The sequence below is a fragment of the Barbus barbus genome (assembly GCF_936440315.1).
Source record: "Barbus barbus genome assembly, chromosome: 2".
Taxonomy (NCBI): Eukaryota; Metazoa; Chordata; class Actinopteri; order Cypriniformes; family Cyprinidae; genus Barbus; species Barbus barbus.
The window spans coordinates 17,550,063-17,571,307 of record NC_136730.1 but is presented as its reverse complement, the minus strand read 5'-3'; the positions used below and the strand labels follow the sequence as shown (position 1 = coordinate 17,571,307).

Here is a 21,245-nt window from a genome sequence, read left to right as displayed (position 1 = left end):
TAAAAAATTATCTTTTACTAATTATAGCGGTCTTATTTCAAGACCTTACTTCTCTGGTCTGATCACATTATTTTTCCTCACAGGATGCTGGGAAGGCGTGATGAGGAGACATCAGAGCCCATGATTGATGTGACATACTCTCAGAGTGCGGATGAGCGCTCCGTGGTCGCTGTGCTGCAGAAGCTCTATTTGTGTGCTAGTGTGGAGTTCCTGTTGGCTGTGGCCGACTTTTTTGTGCAAGCCCTGCCTACAAGTCCACCTACACAGAGAGACAAATCCAATCAGCTGCCACTCAAATATGTCTCGGAGCCCAAAATCCAGAGTGAACCTAAAGCAGGTATGAATGCTACTGCTAAAAGAATGCTTGTTTCTCACAGTTAGGAAAACCAGGACATGTCAGGGAATTTCAAAAATGTGATTTCGAGACCTGGAAAAGTCAACATAAATTAAAAAATCTCAAAGGTTATGGAAATAGTGAAAATCAGTATAAATATTTTTCTGATCAGTTGTGAAGTATTTTTTAGCTAGAAATGCTTGTGCGTACAATGTCTGTAATGTCTGATCATTAGGAAGGGCTGGAGCAGTCATTAAAAAGGAATGGAAATTATTTGGTCAAAGTGTAGGAACCCTTCATTTCAGGAAAAAAAAAAAAATGTCTCTGATATTTTATCTATTAACTTCAGCTCTGAGAACCAGGCTTCGAGCAGTCGTGGTGGACCCAGAGGTTGTGTTTGTGGCTAACCTGATGAAGGCAGATGCTCCTGCACTGGTAGCCTCATTCCAGTGTGATTTTAGCCTCCTGTCCGAAGACACTGGCCAGGCCATGAAGGCCAACCTCAGAAGCCTCAAAGTGCTCGCCTGCCCCTTTATCAGGAAGGAGGGTGACAAAGCCGAGACCACCGTATGTTTACTGATTTCTACTAATGTCTTTCTGTTTTAACTCTATTTTTACAACAGGAATAAAGTTTTATGCTTATTTTGTGTTTTAAGAGGCACAGTGAAAAATATATTGCAGGCTATGTAATTGCAATTATCTATAATGCTTTTCAAATCATGAATTTGTTTTTACTGCAGGTGCTGAGACCATGCTCTGTTGAATTTGAGACCAAAATGCCAGCCAATGCCCCATTAACTGGTTCAGTAACTGTAGAGGAGGTCATAGTGAAAGTGGGTGTTAGCTCTTTGCCATATTAATATCTTTTTGAAAGGAACATGTATTCTAATATTTCAAAGGTTTGGGGTTAGTAAGATTTTTGTAATGTTTTTAAAATAAGTCTCTTTTATGCTCACCAAGATATTTATTTGATCAAAAATACAGTAAATATGAAAAAATATTCTATTTTATATAATATAATAATATTTGAAATATTATATTTAATGTATTTTAACAATATATATATTTAATATATATTTAAAAAAAAATCTTATTTATTTCTTGGTAAAGCTGATCATTCTGATATGCTGATTTGGTGCTGAAGAAACATTTCTTATTATTATTAGTGTTAAAAACAGTTGTGCTGTTTAATATTTTTGTGGTAACGATGATGCATTTTTTTCTTCAAGACATCAATACTCTGTGATGGATAGAAATGTAAAAGTATTTATTTAAAATAGAAATCTTTTGTAACTGTCTTTACTGTGACTTTTTGATTTATATATTGCATTCTTAAAGTATTAATTTCTGTTGAAAAATCTTACCGATCTCAAACTTTTGAACTGTATGTATTTGCTCACTATATATATATATATATATATATATATATATATATATATATATATATATATATATATATATATATATATATATATATATATATATAATTTTTTTTTTTTTTTTTTTTTTTTTTTTTTTACAAATATGCTGTTACTGTATTTCAAGATCATGTGAACGGAGTTATTTTCTGTGTAAATATATACAGTACTGTTCAAACATCTCATGTTTTCATTACATATCCCAGGAATATATTAATCTAATCTGTGTTGAACTAAAGTTTTTTTTTTTTTCTTGGTCTTGCTCTCTCAGATCTCTCCTATCATTCTTAACACTGTCATTACCATCACGGCGGCCATGGCACCCAAACCTAAAGAAGAGCCGTCACAACAGACGTCAGATGACCTAAACAGCCTCTGGTCTTTGATGAATGTCGCTAATGCAAACTACTGGTTCCTTGGTGTGGATACAGCCTCCGAGGTCACTGAGAGCTTCAAGGATGTGGACAGCAGTAAGGATGGAGAGAGTTTTGAGGTGAACGTGAAGGTGGTGCAGGTCACGCTGGAGTCAGGTTTGGGGCATCGGACTGTTCCCCTGCTGCTTGCAGAGTCGTCATTCACCGGTACTGCTCAGAACTGGTCGTCGTTGCTCAGTGTCTCTGCAGATATGACATTGGAGGTGAATTACTTCAATGAGACTCATGCAGTTTGGGAGCCACTGCTTGAGAGAGTGGACAATGGGAGACGAAGGTGGAACCTTAAATTAGAAGTAAGAAGAATTGCTTTTCCTTTTCCACTTTTGTATAAACATGAATTCACATTCCCACCCAGGAAGATATGTTGCGGTTTGTTCTGTTGGTGATTTTTTTTTTTTTGTGTGTTTCTGTGTGTAGATGAAGAATAACCCTGTTAGAGATAAAAGTCCAGTTCCTGGGGATGATTTCATTATGTTGCCAGACCCTTGCACAGCTATCACCATATGCTCCAAAGACACCATGAACATCACAGTGTCCAAGTGCTGCCTCAGTGTCTTCAACAACCTGGCTAAGGTAAACCATTCAGTTACACCCAAAAAGTTGTAGTTAATAAATAGATAATAGTGAGAAGTGGTCCCTAAACTAAAGTATGACCACCTTTGCCATCACAGGAATAAATTACATTTTATGATATATTAAAATCGAAAGTTAATTTAGTTTTTAATAATGTTTCACAATGTTTACTGTATTTTTGATCAAATAAATGCAGTTTTAGTGAGCAGAAGAGACTTCTTCCAAAACATTTGAAAAAAATCTTACCAACCCCAAACCTTTGAATGGTAATCCATGTTCTACATATGAAGATAAAATTTCTCTCTTGTCAGGCTTTCTCAGAGAGCACAGCCTCCACGTTTGACCATTCTCTGAAGGAGAAATCCCCGTACACCATCCGCAATGCATTAGGCATTCCACTCATTGTTCAGCACAGTGCAAACCTGTGCTTGACTGGCTCATCCTCACCGGGTAAACTGCATGAATTGGCCGTGGATAAAAGTGTGGATTTAGAATATACGTCCTTTGAGTGTTCATCACGACTGTCTGCCCTGCAGAGGCAGGAAAGCTGCTTATTCAATCTCAGCATAGGTCAGTAACAAGGACAATATACACCTCGTAAACTGTACAAATGCTTTGGGTTGTGCCTCAAAAACTAGTGAGCTGCCTACCTAGACAGCATTTTTAGGCATTAAGCATGTCTATAATCCCCAAAAATGCTGTCTTGGTAGGTCACGCTCTGAAGTTTTGAACATCCTAAATGATCATACAAAAATAAAGGAAGTCTTATCCGGTAATTCTATTTGTAAAAATTACCTTTTTTTTTTTTAACTGCAATTATTTTTAGGTCAAGAATTATAGGTAAATGCAGTATGCTAATCCTAATCATAAATGTCCCCTGTGCAGTTCCCTCAGGTTACAGTGAGATTTCAAATATCCCATTGGGTAAGCCTGGCCGTAGACTGTATAATATCAGAGGACCCATGCAACAGGATGCTGTGTCTGTACTGCTTCAGATCGATGCCAGCGAGGGCAACAAGGTCATCACAGTACGGTCCCCCCTACAGGTTCGTCTGCTCACTCTACCTGCAGAGTGCATACATCTCTTCACCTGTCTGGATAAAGAAATGATTAGTGAAAACGACCTTGTTACAATCATGGTAACATTGATTTCTTTTTTTGTGTGTGTGTTAACAGATAAAGAACCATTTCTCTGTGCCTTTTGCCATTCTGAAGTATTCTTCTGAACTTGGAGGGATGGTGAATGTAGGGGTTGCTGAGCCTGAGAAGGAGTGCCATGTTCCCCTAGAGGCTTACAGGTATAGATGGATGAGAAGTGTAATTACCTATTCTCTTCCAGTGAATTTTGCACTCACATAAGTCAAATATCATGAGGAGCAACTGTAAAGCTCTGTGACTCCTGCTGTAGCTGTAAATATAATCTTATGAATATATTATATTTTTTTCTTTTTTCATTTAGTAATTTTTTTTGTTTTTGTTTGCAGGCAGTGTCTTTGACACCCCTGCACTATACTGTAAAATAAATTACCTGTACTTTTTTGTGCTTTATGTTGTAACTTTCTGTGCTCTGTGTATTACTTTAGGAGTCAGTTGTTCTTGCTGCCTGTCGGTCCTTTAGAAGATTTGTATCGTGCGTCCACCACATGCATCGCATGGAAGGAGCAGGTTCACGTGAGCTCAGAGGTTCACGCAGTGCTGCAGTGCCCCGCCATAGACAGCAGCTTCCTGCCACTGGTGGTGAACACACTGGCCGTGCCTGATGACCTCAGCCATATTGCCAGCCACGGGGAAGGGGACTGGGACCCTGCTTATGTCATCCACCTGTACCCAGCTGTCACTCTCAAAAACCTGCTGCCTTACTCAATACGCTACTTGCTGGAGGTGCAGAATATTGCAGTTTCAATACACAAAAGCTAGAACACATTTGGCATACACTTTGGCTCAAATGTTGGGGTTTTGTAGGATTTTTTTTTTTTCCAAAATAAACTTTTTTTATTTTAATATTTTAAAATGTCCTTTTTTTTCTGTGATGGCAAAGTCTTCAGTGTCACATGATCCTTCAGAACTCATTCTAATATGCTGCTGTTGGTGCTCAACAAAAATACTTTTAATTGATTTTTTTCTTTAGGATTCTTTGATGAATAGAAATTTCAAGTCTTTTCTAACATTAAATGTCTTTACTGTCACTTTTAAATAATTGAATGCACCCTTGCTGAATAAAAGTATACATTTCTTTCAGGAAAAAAAAAATCGTACTGACCCCAAACTTTTGTGTATGACATTCACATATTATAAAATCAGTATTAATTCATATCAGCCAGCGGTAATTTTTTAAATCCAAATCATGTCTCTCACAGGGTTCTGCTGACTTGTGTGAACTTCAGGAGGGCAGTGCGGCGGATGTGTTGAACTCAAATGTTGGCGGTGAAATAATTGAGCTTGTTTTGATAAAGTACCAAGGTCGCAACTGGACTGGACGTATGAGAATTAGCAGAGAAATGCCCGAGTTCTTGTCCATCTGCTTCACCTGCGACCCACCAGAAGGACTGACCATGGACCTGTGTGTGCATGTGTCTCGAGTGAGCGGCAAAATGGTCCTCTCTGTTTACAGTCCGTACTGGATCATCAATAAGACATCCCGCGTGCTGCAGTATCGTGCAGAGGATACGTTTGTGAAACACCCATCCGACTTCAGAGATGTCATTCTGTTCTCCTTCAAAAAGAAGAATTTCTTCAGCAAGAATAAGGTTGGATTGGGCTCTTGGCAGAGTTTGATGGATGTACCATGTCAGCCAAATATCTAAAATTATAAAATCATGAATGTTAAAAAACATGACCCTTAATGTGTTTGGGCTGTAATGGTCAGAAAGCCATGTTTTACCTGTAGATTCTGGTATGAAATGTTCTGATAGTATTTCATGAATTTGCATTCTGCTCTTCCTTTCAGTTGCAGCTCTGTGTGTCCACCAGCTCATGGTCCGATGGCTTCTCGTTGGACACTGTTGGCAGCTACGGATGTGTCCGTTGTCCAGACAAAAACGGGAACTACTTAGTAAATGCTTTGGACATTTAATGAAATAATAGTAACTTTAAGTGAACTTTAAGTAAACGTTAGATGCCAGCAAAGGTAATCCAAATGTAAAAATGGAAATTAACTTGTTGGAAATCTCTTTGATGTCCAGGTTGGGGTCAGCATCCAGATGAGCAGCTTTAATCTGACACGGATTGTTACCATGAGTCCCTTCTACACGCTAGTCAATAAGTCCTTGTTTGAGCTGGAGGTTGGAGAGGTGCAAAACAGCAATGGTTTCAGCTGCAAGTGGCACTACATCTCCTCCACTGAGGTCAGTGCTGAATTTGTCTTTTATCAAGGGCAGAAGTATTCCCACAGTATGTGTGTTGAGTGTATGATTGTGTGTGTTACAGTGTTTGCCTTTTTGGCCTGAGGCCAGCACAGGGAAGCTGTGTGTACGCGTTGTGGGATCTGAATCTAGCTCCAAATCGTTTTTTTTCAACAAGCAGGACAACGGAACTCTGCTGCGCATGGAACAGGTGAACATGATCTGACTGTAAACATGATGATACTTTATTAAACCATATTGATCGCTTAATTCTAATCTTGGTTTCCATCAGCATGGTGGCGTGATAGTGGATGTGAATATCTCAGACCACTCCACTGTCATCAGCTTCACTGATTACTATGATGGAGCTGCACCTGCTTTGGTTGTCAATCACACACCTGCAGCCACTGTCAACTTCAGACAGAGGTCAGCACTGCTTCAATATTTCACTTCGTATAACAGATGAATGAAAAGTCTGAGTATGTCTGACTGAGTAGAAAGTCCATGAAAAACAGACTAGGGTTGTCACGATACCCAGGTTTCAGTATTCAGTGGTTCCAATACCGGAATTTCACAAATATTTTGACCAGTTTTGATACCATAGCAAAAACTAATTGCCATTAAAAACATTGTTTTATCTAAAAGTGAAATATTAATTCTGAAAGTATGTGCAGAGAAATACTTGAAGAGTACATTGCCTTGTTTTAATTAATTTATTAAGTCAGTAGTAATAAGACGAAGACAAAAGAAACCAATTTCAAACCAAAAAAAAAAAAAAATTAAAATGAATTAAGAAATTATTATTTATGCAAGCACACTTTAAGTTGATCAAATTTGTTCCAAAACATTTAAAATGTTACAGAATATTTAAATAAATTATGTTCTTTTCTATTCATTAAATAATCCTGAAAAATATATCACTGTTTCCACACAAATATTAAACACCACAACTCTTCTTCAACACTGATGATAATAATAAGAAATGTTTCCTAAATACATTGAAATGATTTCTGAAGGATCATGTGACATTATATTGGAGTAAAGTGGACTAAAAATTCAGGTTTGGCATCACAGAAATTAATTACATTTAAATAATTCAAATAGAATATATTTTCATTTGGCTCGATTAAAACCGTCTAATGCACAGATTCAATACAGTATTTTGACACCCTGGCTGTTTTCGTACAATCATTTTATACAAACCAATCACCAAGACACCAAGCTATTCGATCAAGAAGTGCCTTCGACCATTCACACGCATCAACCTGGTACCAGAGTAATGGTACTTTTGACATCTGTACACTTCAAAATTAAGAAGATCACTTAAGGAGATCATCTTCTGATTGAGTGTTTTCTTTTGGAGTGTGTGAATATGTTTCCTGTCTGTAATCAGTGTCTGTGTCTCTGTGCTTGTAAAGAGGCTGTGAGGAGTCTTGGGCTTTGAGACCAGGTAAAGCTCAGCATTTTGCATGGGATGATCCAGCAGGGGTGCGGAAGCTTTCCTGGAGCTGTCAAGACCACAGCGGAGAACTGGATCTTGTAAAGGTTAGAGAGGGATCCTGGGTTAGTGAATCTAATAATCCGCTAATATTACTGGTCATGCCATTCCCATGTTGTTTTCTTTAGGACGAGTGTGGGCAGTTTGCTTACAGCAGCTTAGTTCAGATACACTGGGTGTCTTTCCTGGACGGCCGACAACGAGTGCTGATCTTTACTGAGGATGTTGGAATAGTCACAAAAGCCCGGCAGGCAGAGGAGCTGGAGCAATTCCAGCAAGAAGTCAACATCTCTTTAAAGAACCTGGGCCTGTCACTCATCAACAATGACATCAGGCAGGAGATAGCATACATTGGCATCACCAGGTAACTAAACCCACACCCAGCAAACATAAGTTTTGCTGTAAACTGACAACTCATTTATAGTTATTTTTGATTTTTAAAGGGGAACATAAATGCCACTCTTGCGCAAGTTGTTTGTTGTTGATTTAGGAATGTTTGAATTGTGTTTTTAAGTTCTGGTGTGGTTTGGGAGATGAGACCAAAGAACCGCTGGAAGTCCTTTAACCACAAAAACATTGGACTGTTGGAGAAAGCCTACCAGGACTACATCATCAGCAAGAGTGAACCAGGCTGGACTAGACTAGAAACTGGCCTAGAGGTAATACAGGATTTTTTTTAAATAAAGTTTGATTAGTAATATAATTACACTGCTTAGACATTATTATTTTTTTGTCTTTATTAAAACAGGTGAACTTTGGAAGATTGCCCATGTTGATGAGACAGCCATTGTCCTGCGCTATCAGGAGAAACTTCCTGCCTGGCATTTGTATTGAGTTGAAACAGTCGCCTCACCAGAGGAGTTTACGTGCACAGCTCTATTGGCTACAGGTAACACCCACACACAATGTACTTGTTGAATATCACACTTCCGTCATTTTTGGCAATTGATCAGTTATTATGTGCATCATTTATTTGTTCCAGGTGGATAATCAGTTGCCGGGAGCTATATTTCCTACTGTGTTTCATCCTGTTCCTCTTCCAAAATCTATTGTTCAAGACTCAGGTATAAGCACAAGTTAGCATATGTATATGCCATCTAAGTGCACATTTAGAGTGAGTTGACATGAACACGCTATATCTTACCTTTTATCTTTAGAACCGAAGCCGTTTTTCGACGTTAGCATCATCACAAGGTTTAATGAGCACAGCCAAGTCATGCAGTTTAAGTAAGTGATGGTGCACAGATTACATTATCTACATTATTACTCTTGTGTGAAATCTAAATCTAAGCTAAATTTATGGTATTAATCTAACGTTTCTCTTCATCTTAAAAACTAATATACACAAATACACACCACTGTTTAAAAGGCTGGGGTCAGTTAGATTTTTTTTTTTAAAGAAATTAATACTTTTATTCAACAAGAATGCTTTAAATTCATAAAAATTACAAAAATATGTTTCAAATAAATGCTGTTCTTTTGAGCTTACTGTTCGTAAAAGAATCCTGAAAATTTCCATGATTTTAAATTGTAGTAATATTTCACAGTATTACTGTTTTAAATACATGTGGCCATAGTGAGCATAAAAGATGCCTTTCAAAAGCATTAAAAAAGTCTTATTGATCCTACAGCCTTTTAATGGTAATATTAGAAAATAGTGTAATAAAGAAAAAGTAGATCCAACCTTTGACTGGCATTGTTTGTTTTTCTGTAGGTACTTTATGGCATTAATGCAGGAGATGGCAGTAAAGATCGATCAGGGCTTCTTGGGAGCAATTCTCGCCCTGTTTAACCCAACTACCGACTCCCAGGATACTAAAGAGAAGGTAACTACTGCTTTTTTCTGACAGGTGTTGTCACATATTTTTACTAATAAACTTAATCCATAATGAGCGCAGTGGTAAACACTTCCTCCATCATCACAATCTTCAGTTTTTGTGTGGCTCTATGCAATGTGAATGGAAAGGGGACTGGAGATGTCAGTATGTGTTTCTCTGTGCTTCAGAATAAGCTGATAGAGAGGGATCTGGAGACGCTTCAGGCTCAGCTGATGGAGACCTCCATGACAGACGCCTCGGGCCTGAGCTTCTTTGAGCATTTCCACATCTCCCCTATTAAAGTAATGATCCAGCACCACTGTCCACTCCAAAACACAACACATGTTCTCTTCAAGGTCACTTGTCACAGAAATTTGAAATCTAAAATAAGACCTGAGGTCTTGTTTCAGTCTTCCACATGATACAGCATGGTTGGACCCACTACCATTCAGTAGTTTGGGGTTGATAAAAAGTTGTATTGTTTTTGAAAGAAGTCTGACCAAGGCTGTATTTATTTATAAAATGTACAGAAAAACAGTAATATTGTGAAATATTATTACAATGTAAAATTATTGTTTTCTATTCTAATATATTTTTCATCAGCCATTTCTCTAGGCTTCAGTGTCACATGATCCTTCGGAAATTTCTTATTTCATTTCTTATTACTGTCAATGTTGAAAACCATTGTTTTTACTGATATTTTTGTGTAAACATTTTTTTTCAGGTTTCTTTAATTTGACAAAGTTCAAAAGAACACATACTTTTTTTCTTTTTTTTTTTTACATATTTTTTCATGTAAAAAAGAAAACAATTAAAAGTAATTTGCTTGAAGGACCAAATATACTTTGATATTACAGTATAATGCTATGAATTTTGGTTATTGACATGCTTGGCTTTACTGACAAATGAAAGACTAAACTGAATAAACACTTACTTGTCTACCAGGCTATGAATAATATAGTAATGTCAAATGATAGATACATTGCAAAAGGATTCCTTTGACCGATAGCTGCATCAAACTGTAAAAGGACATGTAATGTAATTGTTTGTGATTTATCTTAAGAAACTATGTGTGTGTTTGTGTAGCTGCACCTGAGTCTGTCTCTGGGCTCCAGTGGAGATGAATCTGAGCAGGGTGACATGGTCGCCATGCAGTCCGTCAACCTCCTGCTCAAAAGCATTGGTGCCACACTCACTGATGTAGATGATCTGATTTTCAAGTAAGACTTTGAGATGTGCATGTACTGTAACACTGACTTACACGGTTCTTTGAAAATAAGATTAACTTGGACATCGATTGACTTCGTTTTTTTCAGACTGGCTTACTTTGAGATGAAATATCAGTTCTACCGGCGAGAAAAACTGATGTGGGCGGTGATCAGACACTATACTGAACAAGTGGGTGATCTAAATACACACTCATGCAGTGTTAGAGTTCATTACATGAGCAAACACTCTCCAATATGCTTACATTTTCACTTTAAATCATTGTACCTGAAGGAAGTTCAAAAGTTCTGTTTCTCTCCTCATAGTTCCTAACACAGATGTACGTGCTGGTTTTGGGTCTGGATGTTCTTGGAAATCCATTCGGGCTGATCCGAGGCTTGTCAGAAGGAGTGGAGGCATTCTTCTACGAGCCCATCCAGGTCTGACACATGCTGATCATTTATCTATCCATTCAGGCCTCATCATTTAATTCACTACAAATGTGAGTGTGTTATCTTTTAAATGCCAGATATAAGTGCAGGTTTGAGTAACCTAGATCAGCCCATCCACAGAAATGAGTGTATCAAATTATATGATACCGCAGGTATTTGAGGTATATTTAATATCAATCACCACTATTGTAATGCATGTAATGATATATTATGACCACTAAAATGATCATCAAATCATTTAATCCTTAAATTAAAGAATTTAAGATTTTTGTACATGCAGCCTGCTGTATTATTATTTAAAAGTTTCTAAAATTGTATGATTTATTTATATAACTTAAGTATTAATATAATATATATTTAAGCTTTTTTGTCTCATTGTTCAACAGTTCAAATTGAAAAAGACTGTTCTTTCATGTGTCATGTTTTACAAGGTTGTAAAGTTATAATTTATAGATTACCAGCATTTGTTTGTGTGTGTAGGGGGCTGTTCAAGGACCTGAGGAATTTGCAGAAGGTTTTGTTATCGGTGTTCGAAGTTTACTTGGCCACACAGTGGGTAAGAGTCCCTGTTTTCCTGCTTTTCTCCCTCAAACCCACATATACTCACAGAGGATCCTTAATGCACATGCATATTTTGTTTTGACATGTTCTTCCCAGGGGGTGCAGCTGGCATGGTGTCTCGTATAACAGGCTCTGTAGGAAAAGGCTTGGCTGCCATCACTATGGACAAAGAGTATCAGCAAAAACGGAGGGAGGAGATGAACAGACCCACTAAAGACTTTGGAGAGAGTCTGGCTAAAGGAGGAAAGGGGTTCCTCAAGGTACTGAACACAAGTTCCTACGTAAATAATAAAACATCAAAGCATTTCCCTTTCTGTTTCATGCAATGTATATAACACCAATCCATTGTATTTAGCATGAATTGACTTTCATGTCATGTCTCTGCTCTCCTTCAGGGAATGGTTGGTGGAGTAACAGGAATTGTGACCAAACCGGTGGAAGGTATGGCGGTTTACTGCTGATGTAACACGTACTTAAATTAATCTGATCTGTTTTTGCATTCATTGATGAGATAACAAGTAAATATTATATTATTGGGAACTGAAAATGCACAAATCGTGGGTTTAGGGGCGAAGAAAGAGGGGGCTGCAGGTTTCTTCAAGGGCATTGGGAAAGGCCTGGTTGGAGTGGTGGCCAGACCAACAGGGGGCATCATAGACATGGCAAGCAGTACTTTTCAGGGCATTCAGAGGTGAGACGCACATGCACATGAATATTATATTTACATACACGCCTGCAAACACAGTCTCACATTCAGACAACCATGTTCATACACTACCACGCAAACGTTTTGGGTTAGTAAAGTTTTGAATAAATTTAAAATATAATAAAAAAGAGAGAGAGCTACATTTAAGTGTAGTAATATTTCACAATATCACAGTTTTTATTCTATTTCCGATCAAATAAAACTTACCAAATCCAAATATTTAAACAGTAATGTATATATTCACATAGGTCTTAGTTGAATGAAGATTTTAGTTTAAGCAGTATTTTAAACATAAATACTCATATGTAGTCCTATTACTATAGCAAGCTGTTTTAAGAGGGGCCTACATTTACTCATTTTTGCAGAATGGAAGTTGTGAGGCCATTTCCTCTCACTCTAAATATAGCTTGGAAATCTTGTTCTTCCTACTTGGGCAGAGATGCATTGTATTATGTAAGCGCTGATGTGCACTTTATTATATACATTTTGGAAAAGATTATTAGATTAATTATATACATTCTGAAAGGACTAGAAAAATACTTTACATTTAATAAAAAAAATAAATTCCTGTGGCAATAATTGTGGCAATGCTGTCAACTGAGTTTCGGTGTCCTAATTTGTTTCTCTTTTGTCTTTATTGTCTTGCATTTTTTTTCTCACATGGTGTTTTTGTTTTACTGTGTGTTAACTAATTTTGTGACTCTTTTTTCATGTTTTTCATAAGTTAATTCCTGGATATGTTTGTTCTTTTTAGTTCAGTGAGTATTTGGAAGCACATGAGTGTGTATGTGTACAAATGTGCTTATAACTGGAGTGCGAATGTATGTATATTTATGCCTATGTTACCCAAAGACATGACAGTGAATGATCCCTCTGCATTCACTCAGTTGGGTTTGCTTGTTTTCTGGCTAAAAAAAAACAAAAAGCAGTTAATTTTGCAGCATGAATGAATTTTTAATCTACAGGGTATGAATGGTTGAAAGGTAAGTATTGCATCATTGGAAGCAAAGGATGTGAGCTGTAGCTCAGAGCATTCTGCCATAATCTACAGTTCAAGAATCCCCTTATAACTGGATTAATCAATATGTGCCTATTTTCCCATCATTGTAACATTCGCTTCTGATCTCCACACTCCTTTCACTGGTGCATTTTGGGGCCAATGGAAAGTCTGATGAGCAGAGCAGCACAGACAGGAGCAGAGATGATATAGAGAAGAGAGGAAGTACAGATAAAGCACGTATTATCACTTGTAAGAGAAATGGACTTTAAACCAACGGTTTTTAATGTCCTTATAATCATAGTTAAAGGAATAGTTCAAACAAATAACAATTTTCTTTATTTACTCACCCTTATGTCATTCCAAACCTGCAATAAATTATTTATTCTACGGAATATAAAATAAGTTATTTTTAAAAATATTTCAGTATGTTTTTTTTGTCCGTGGACCCTTTTTACAGATGAGTTGAGTTGTTTCCACAGTTATTAAAATCATAAATCTAGCAAAGTATATATTTTGTTTCATTTCACTTTTTCAGGCTCAAAGATCCACAAAAAAAACATACACACACAAATCTGACCAATGTAATCAGTCTCTTTATATTTTTGTTCTCGTTTACAAAGTCAGAGAGACGCTATCATGCATTTTTTCATTACCTATTGGACCAAACAGACATTAAAAAATTATATTTGTTGTGAAATGTGAAAAGGGTCTATTGAATTTCGTTATATGGACAAAATGTCTTCTGTGTTCCACAGAAGAAAGAATGTCGTACAGACTTGGAACGACATGAGAATGTGTAAATGAGTATCATTTTTGGGTGAACTTTGGATGATGTCCCTCTCTCCGACTGCTCTCCTTGTCAGACCAAGTCCACCGCATGAGCTCACTCCTGGTGTGACCAGGCGCTCTCCAACCAATAGCAAAAGAAGCATTATGAATTCAAAGGCAGTCGATGACCAGGCTTAACCGATCACATTGTGCACCCATGCCATTAATTCTGCCCCAGAAAGATGAGTTGGCCAATCTGTTTTGTTTTACGGTGTTCCCGCCCCTGGCTTTTTCATGCCAAACCTTTCACGACAAGCTGGAACAGTGATTATCCCCCCACCCCACCCCAACCCTCCAGTGTTTCTCTAGCATATGCATTCTGCTTTCCATCTCTTATACCTGAACTGATCAAGCACTGTCTGTATGAACTAATCACATTGCCTTTCCATGCTCGCACTGTAGAAGTAACCAAAGGTGAGAGAGGGCTTAAGGAATCAGACACTGCACGCAATAGCACAAAGAAACTTTGTAGGTTGATGCTTTTCACTATGACTCTTGAGATGCATTGCGTTTGTTCAAGGCTGTTCGGGCATGCTCAGATGAACTTTAATCGAGTAGCTTCTGTTCACTACCTGTTAAGAATGACTCATCCATTGCCCACGCATTTTACATGGATGAAAAACACTGGATCACAGGATGTCATCTTTGTGAGAGTTTTCTAACGTGCTGTTTTTGACTTGATTTGCAGGGTGGCAGAATCGACTGAAGAGGTGACTAAATTAAGGCCAGTGCGTCTCGTACAAGAGGATGGCATCATACGGCCCTACGACCACCATGAGTCGGAGGGCTTTGACCTCTTTCAGGTGAGGTCACCTGTCAGCCCCACTGACCAGGCTATTAGACCCCGATGGGAAGGAATATAATCAGCATAACTCTCTATTTTAATTTATAACTACTAACTACTAACAGCCAAATTGTTTTGAAGGATTGGAGTCCGTTTGACAGATGAAGGCAGTTTTGTCAATTTTGAGATTTTTTATGGAAAGAAAAAGAAAATCTGTGGAAAGAAAACATCCAAATACACATTTAAGTGTTAATTTTATTACACTTTATATATTTGCATCTGTAGATTTCAATTATAGTGCATCGAAATAAGTTTTTCCTCATGCACTGAGCCAGTAGGACTTACATGCACCAAACTTTCCAGTGTTATTCTTATTTTTACAGAGGGGTTTGCTCATATATCATCCTGATTTATGTAACATTTAATTTCTTCAGACATCTTTTTTTTTTTTCCTGGCTGTTGTCAGTACTATATCCATAAATATGGATTTATGGGATAATAAACAGAGATGTTCAAAATCCCCTCTATAAAAACTTTTATTTCTAATATGTCAGCAAAAAATCAAATAAGAATATTGAACTTGGCTTTATTTAATGCTCAGCTTTCTGGTTAGGAAATGTATGTTAATTAGTGCATTAGTGCTGTGATTATTCAACTGGGGAAGTATGGGGATATTGGTTACATTTTTACTCAGTTTACCTGTGGTGTTAAACTCAACCAAATCCCCTTGTTAAAATTCCAGCTGTATTCTTCATTAAAACTGACCTTAAACTCCAAATTTGAACCGACTCCTACCCTGCTGTGAAGAAATGAATTCTTGTTTGCCTACTCATTTAATTTTTCCCTTTTCTCTCTTTTCTGTCCTTTCCCAAATGCAGCTTGAGGAAATGTAAATTGGGAGTGGGGGATGGGATTGGGACTATTACCTTAAATATGTTACTGAAAACATTTGAGAACAGAGAGACATTGTAGCACTTAAATGAACCAAACTGGATATCCAGTACTAGACTCAGTCTAGCCTGGTCCACCTACAATAGAATGTTACATTGCTGTGTTTAGAAAATGATATATTATCCTAAGTCTGCATCTGAAGTTGTCTTGTGCACTTTTATGGCTGTGCTACTTTTCTTATCTAGAAAACTTTTTTTTTATTATTTGTGTGTATTCATTTTGCCAAAAAATTATTCCAGCATTATACCTCAGACATTTTTTATTATATCAGTATATAATTTTATTTTGTATAAGTTAATGCCAAATATATCCAAACATAACCTCATTAGTCAATATCTTATTTTCCCCCAGAATATTTTATTTGAAATTTAAAAAAATAACAAATTAGTTTTAAAACTTTAGAGCCACACTGGCAAACAACAATAGATTTTCATTATTAATATTTAAACAATTATTAGATTTGTTAGAAATAGGATGCGTAACTTCTAAAGTTTGTCTATTTTTCTAAAATTCATTTTAATTTCTTTGAATTTATGTCTGTAAATACATTTCCATGAATCTAAAGTCTGATAACACAACATTATAGTCTATATAAAATATATTTATTAAAAATGAAAACATTATTCTTAATCATTGTGAATACATACAAATATGCATATTAATATATGCAAACTTATTTATATGCACTAAATGGGCATTTTACAGTGCATGTTGGAGTTAATGTCTGATGTATTTTCCTATATACTTCATACACTCTTATATAACACGTGTGGTTCATAATTGTCATGTAATTGTTTAATGTGGCTTTACTGTGTTGTAATTGTATTAATTGCTTGAATCCTGTGATTTGACCCAAATAATCTGGAATAAATCAATACTCCTCTTTGCCATGATCACTTGCATTTTGGATGATTTCTGTTTTTTTTTTTTTTTTTTTTTTGATCATTATGATTCAGATCATTATTGTTGAAAGAGCATTCAGGTACAGTCACTACAGCAGTGTGTGCTGTATTTTGTGTATTGTTGTGTATGAGTGTGTATGTTTTTCAGAGGTCTGCGATTAAATATTTGGATGGAGAAATCTTCAGAGAACACTATGAATACCCCGGGCACAGAAAAACAAACATCATTATCACCAACAGGTATTCCAACAACAAAAAAGTGATGAAACATTGGCATTTTGCCAGTTTTCTTTTTTTTATTTATTTTGTCTATCACGCAGGAGAGTGATGTGTGTGAAGGAGATCGATGTGATTGGACATTTCAGCAAAGAATGGGAATGTCAGTTTGAGAATTTTCAAAGGCCTCCAAGCACAGAAGGAGGAGATTTGAAGATATATTACCGGGTATATTATTATATATTACTTTCTTTGACAGGCTTCCTAACAGCACGGTGATAAGTGTATAATTTTAAAACATAATGATAAAGTCATGATCAATTAAATAACATTGCTTGACAACAATCTGGATGTTGGTGCAGGAACAGAACAAACTGAACCTCATTAGGAAGGATAGACAGATGCTAGTGAAAGTGATACACATGAGACATGCTGGCACGGCTGAGGTAAACATCACAGATGTGTTTTGTTTTTTGTGTGGATTGTAACTTAAAACTGCTGCTTGAAAATTGTTATTTAGCTTCAGGAATAGTTCACTACTGGAAATTTGCTGAAAATGTATTCACCCTCAGGCCATCTATGATATAAATGATTTAGTTTTTTCATTGGAGCAGATTTGAGAAATATATTATTACATCACATGCTTACCATTGGATCCTCTGCACTGAATGTGGGCCGCCATGAAGCTTATAAAAACATTGTGGATTATTGTGATGTTTTTAAGTTTGGACTCTCATTCTGACGGCACCCATTCACAGCAGAGGATTCATTGGCGAGCAAATTATGTAATGGTAATTTTTTCTAAATCTGTTTCAATGAAGAAACAATCTTGAATGGCCTTAGGGTAAGTCAATTATCAGTTCATTTTTATTTTTGTGTGAACTATTGTGTGATTTCCTTAAATCAAAACTGGTAAGCAAAATGTCAATGCCCATTGTTGAATATGACACTGGGCATTTTGCATTTCGCTAGTTATTTTACAGATGCCAAGTTGTGATTAAGCTAGTTACACAGGTTACACAGGTTGCACTAGTTTGATCTCTTTCATGCTCACATGCCTTTACACTGAGTAAAAGTACATAGCTATCAAAATGACTGCTTTTCATTTTCTGTCAAGAAATGTTTGACCTCTTTTGCTTCACACTCCACAGAGACTGCGAGAAGGAATTGACAGTGCCCAGTCTGCACGCAAACAATATCAGATGGCACGGCAGAAATCACAGCGCTTCATCAAAACGGGCAACGTTTAAATAAGTCAGTCATGCCCACATCTCCTTAGTTTAATATACTGCCTAGCATTCAAAGTATCAATCATGTGTAAAAAAAAAAATATATATATTTTGGCAAATTTATTAGTTAAACTCACTGGAGTTTTGAATGTATCTCTGAATTTTTGGAGTTAGAACTAGATTTTTTTAGATGTTTAAGCACTTTATGTTGTCATGTTTGCTTGAGATAGGTCTTGATGTGTTTTAAAGATTTTGTTAACTGTTAATTATTTTGTTAGAATCTTTTACACTTGCTATAAAAAAAATGCATCACTTCAACATACAACTGTAATGTGCAATGTGAGGCTTGTCCATTTTAGCTCACTTACCTTGATTACAAATCCTGTCAAAAAAGGTTTTGCTCATCAGTGACACGTATAATACACAAACTATCTCTTAGCTTGAAAAGTATAATATTGCAATATTTTGATCTCTCTTGTATTGATTTACAGACACACATATGCATCTCTTGTCCCTTGCACTTTCCTCGAAGACATAGTGTACTAGGACTATGTAGTAAAAAAGTGATGCCTGTGTCTCTGCTGTTCCACAGTTTGTTAAAATGGCAGACCACACCTGCTATTTGAGGTGGAGACTATGATATGAGCTTAGCTTTACCTCTCATGGTTATTTGTTTGTTTTGGAAGTAACCAAGATGTGAGTAAACAGCGCGTGTTTATATGGCAAGGAAAGATTGCGCTGTTTTCCACAGTTTTCCCACAATTATGTATAATGAACGTAATGTCAGAGCACCTGGCAATGGATCCTCTCCATGTTGCTAAGTAACTGGGCTTCCCGTATGTGGGTGCAAGTGACCCCTATCAGCCTGGTGTGGGCAGGAAAGGAGAAGTTGGCTATCCCATGCCCTTTGCTGTGGGTCTTTCCATGTCCTCTTATTTCCTATGCATCAGTTGAGCAGACATACACCCACAGGTCAATGCCATTGTGTGTAGACAGCTGTAACAGCTAAAGACACCAAACGTCATAAATAATCTCCACTAATACAATGCAAACACTAGGAATGTCATGTGTTATATAAGAATCTCCCGATCTCATCTGCCTCTCTAGATAAAAGCTGTTTCAGAAACATTCAGTGTGCTGTTACTGTGAGCACAACCTCATACGTCAATGCAGAGCAGTAAAACTGCAGTATCTAATCTAAGATCAGTCTCATGACTGAACTCTATTGTGAAAACTATCTTAAATTCATGCCACTGTAATTAAAACTATTGCACTTTGAATGCATCTTGATTCAACTTTAGAAGATTAAATTGGATTTAAAAAAAAATAATGAACAATGTAGAGAAGTGGATTTCTTTTTGTACAAATGACTGTTCATTGTGGTGCCAATGGACCCTTATAGAACAGTCCATTGAAAACTACATATTTATCTCAAGACATTTTTATCTAACTAAAGCTGTATAGTGCATATTTTCATAACGTTATTACTTGTAATCTAGCAAATCTTTTTTATGCGGGGAGGAATGGTGTCTGTGAAGGTTGCAATTCTCACTAGTAAAATACTCTTCAAAAACTTAAGACGGTCAGAAGCAGGATACCAAATAAATGTTTTGGGCTCTTCATAAATCTGGTTTATCTGTCTTTCTTATTTTGCGATTCTTGCTATTCGATAAACTTCATACATGGCAACATGAACTTGCAAGCTCTGGAACGGCATTTAGCGGAAGTACGTCAGCAGCATGTTCGCTCGTCACATGTCAAGCATGCTGTCTCTCTCTCTCTGTGTGTGTGAGTGAGAGAGACAACCTTTTTGTTACTGAGAAAATACGTACATTTATTAGTAACATCCTGCATCTTTGTACAAAGGACTGGACAACGCAGAGGAATTGTTAAATTATTATTCTCAAAAATAATATATAAATATAGCTCAAATATTAACGACATGCCTTTCCCACTCAATTGTCCATGTGGGGAGTCATACCTGCCAAATATTATTACAGTGCACCGATGAACAAACAGTTCTGTAGAGTCGGATCTTTTAATGAACCGGTTTACAAGATCGTTGTTTGATTTTATGTGTCTAATGATTCATTTAGCGAATCACGGTGATAAAGTTCACAACTCACCGACTAATTAAGCCGTTGTAAGACTAATTGCAACAACAAAAAAAGAGTTAAATAAAGCATATTTTTGAATTTGAAATACGATAGAATTTATTTTAATTAATGGCAATTAGGATTTTTACTACCAAGAGAGGTGCAAAATAAATGTGATTGTAGTTTATTTTAGATACAAATTACATAGGTTCTAATAGGCTTAATTCACATTTGTATTTGCTGAATCAACTAAATTACGGTGCAAACAACTACAATAAACACCCATGTTAATAAAACATAAGCAAAATGTGCCATATGGCTTTGCTGTAATGTTTAGAGCATGTCGGTGTATGTTTGGTGTGACCGTGTCTCGCGCTCAACAGCGCTGTCTGCGGACAGAAGGGCCACACCCGCTCCCATGAACACTAACAGATCTGTCACACGCTCAAGTGCAATCCGCACCAAAAGACGATGTAAAACGAATCCGAGTTGTTCGACAAAGCGATCCCATTGTATTAGTAACTGAACCGCGCAGATGAACATGGAGTCTCCGCCAGAGTCCGTCGCGTCGCCGCGCAAGAGCGCTTCTGAAGCGGACGCTTCGGTGGAGGACAGCCCGGTGAAACTGGACAGCAAGGCTGAGCCCGACAAACCAGCACCAGTTCGGCGGCAGAGTTGCTCAAGTACCAACAGGGGTAAGGCTTGAAGAACAGAACCCAAACTTGCTTGTGAATTATTTTCCATCTTAATCAAGTTCGCGGAGATCAAATTTGAGCCTAATCTTGAACTTCAGTCCATGCATGTGACCTGTTTCATATTAGCGCTGAATTTACAATGGATTTAACCGATTAAACGCGATGTTATATTCCAACTATGGAGGCCTGTTGGAAGCACATGCA

At 37.0% G+C, this 21,245-nt stretch overlaps 2 protein-coding genes across 4 annotated transcripts in view; both read left to right on the top strand.

The window, feature by feature from the left end:
- LOC306886940 (intermembrane lipid transfer protein VPS13C-like) overlaps window positions 1-19,874 on the top strand; it is a 53,333-nt gene extending 33,459 nt beyond the window's left edge. For 2 of the 3 annotated variants that reach the window (XM_079444330.1, XM_079444328.1), the window contains 34 exons: window positions 84-337; window positions 684-901; window positions 1,075-1,167; window positions 2,024-2,479; window positions 2,604-2,759; window positions 3,071-3,329; window positions 3,645-3,805; window positions 3,936-4,057; window positions 4,343-4,640; window positions 5,117-5,506; window positions 5,707-5,811; window positions 5,942-6,103; window positions 6,186-6,311; window positions 6,393-6,526; window positions 7,519-7,645; window positions 7,727-7,962; window positions 8,113-8,257; window positions 8,347-8,487; window positions 8,581-8,662; window positions 8,756-8,825; window positions 9,313-9,424; window positions 9,604-9,717; window positions 10,502-10,635; window positions 10,732-10,813; window positions 10,948-11,061; window positions 11,554-11,629; window positions 11,731-11,894; window positions 12,030-12,075; window positions 12,202-12,325; window positions 14,857-14,971; window positions 16,954-17,045; window positions 17,126-17,249; window positions 17,384-17,467; window positions 18,173-19,874. In XM_079444330.1, coding sequence (XP_079300456.1) covers window positions 84-337; window positions 684-901; window positions 1,075-1,167; window positions 2,024-2,479; window positions 2,604-2,759; window positions 3,071-3,329; window positions 3,645-3,805; window positions 3,936-4,057; window positions 4,343-4,640; window positions 5,117-5,506; window positions 5,707-5,811; window positions 5,942-6,103; window positions 6,186-6,311; window positions 6,393-6,526; window positions 7,519-7,645; window positions 7,727-7,962; window positions 8,113-8,257; window positions 8,347-8,487; window positions 8,581-8,662; window positions 8,756-8,825; window positions 9,313-9,424; window positions 9,604-9,717; window positions 10,502-10,635; window positions 10,732-10,813; window positions 10,948-11,061; window positions 11,554-11,629; window positions 11,731-11,894; window positions 12,030-12,075; window positions 12,202-12,325; window positions 14,857-14,971; window positions 16,954-17,045; window positions 17,126-17,249; window positions 17,384-17,467; window positions 18,173-18,271 — 5,215 coding nt within the window. In that variant the 3' untranslated portion in view covers window positions 18,272-19,874. The remainder of the gene's footprint in view (window positions 1-83; window positions 338-683; window positions 902-1,074; window positions 1,168-2,023; window positions 2,480-2,603; window positions 2,760-3,070; window positions 3,330-3,644; window positions 3,806-3,935; window positions 4,058-4,342; window positions 4,641-5,116; window positions 5,507-5,706; window positions 5,812-5,941; window positions 6,104-6,185; window positions 6,312-6,392; window positions 6,527-7,518; window positions 7,646-7,726; window positions 7,963-8,112; window positions 8,258-8,346; window positions 8,488-8,580; window positions 8,663-8,755; window positions 8,826-9,312; window positions 9,425-9,603; window positions 9,718-10,501; window positions 10,636-10,731; window positions 10,814-10,947; window positions 11,062-11,553; window positions 11,630-11,730; window positions 11,895-12,029; window positions 12,076-12,201; window positions 12,326-14,856; window positions 14,972-16,953; window positions 17,046-17,125; window positions 17,250-17,383; window positions 17,468-18,172) is intronic. The other variant, XM_079444329.1, reaches the window with a different exon arrangement.
- Window positions 19,875-20,718: 844 nt separating this feature from the next.
- Window positions 20,719-21,245, top strand: part of LOC306883858 (nuclear receptor ROR-alpha B-like) — a 45,516-nt gene continuing 44,989 nt past the window's right edge. The window contains exon 1 of the mRNA XM_079439346.1: window positions 20,719-21,041. Coding sequence (XP_079295472.1) covers window positions 20,882-21,041 — 160 coding nt within the window. The 5' untranslated portion in view covers window positions 20,719-20,881. The remainder of the gene's footprint in view (window positions 21,042-21,245) is intronic.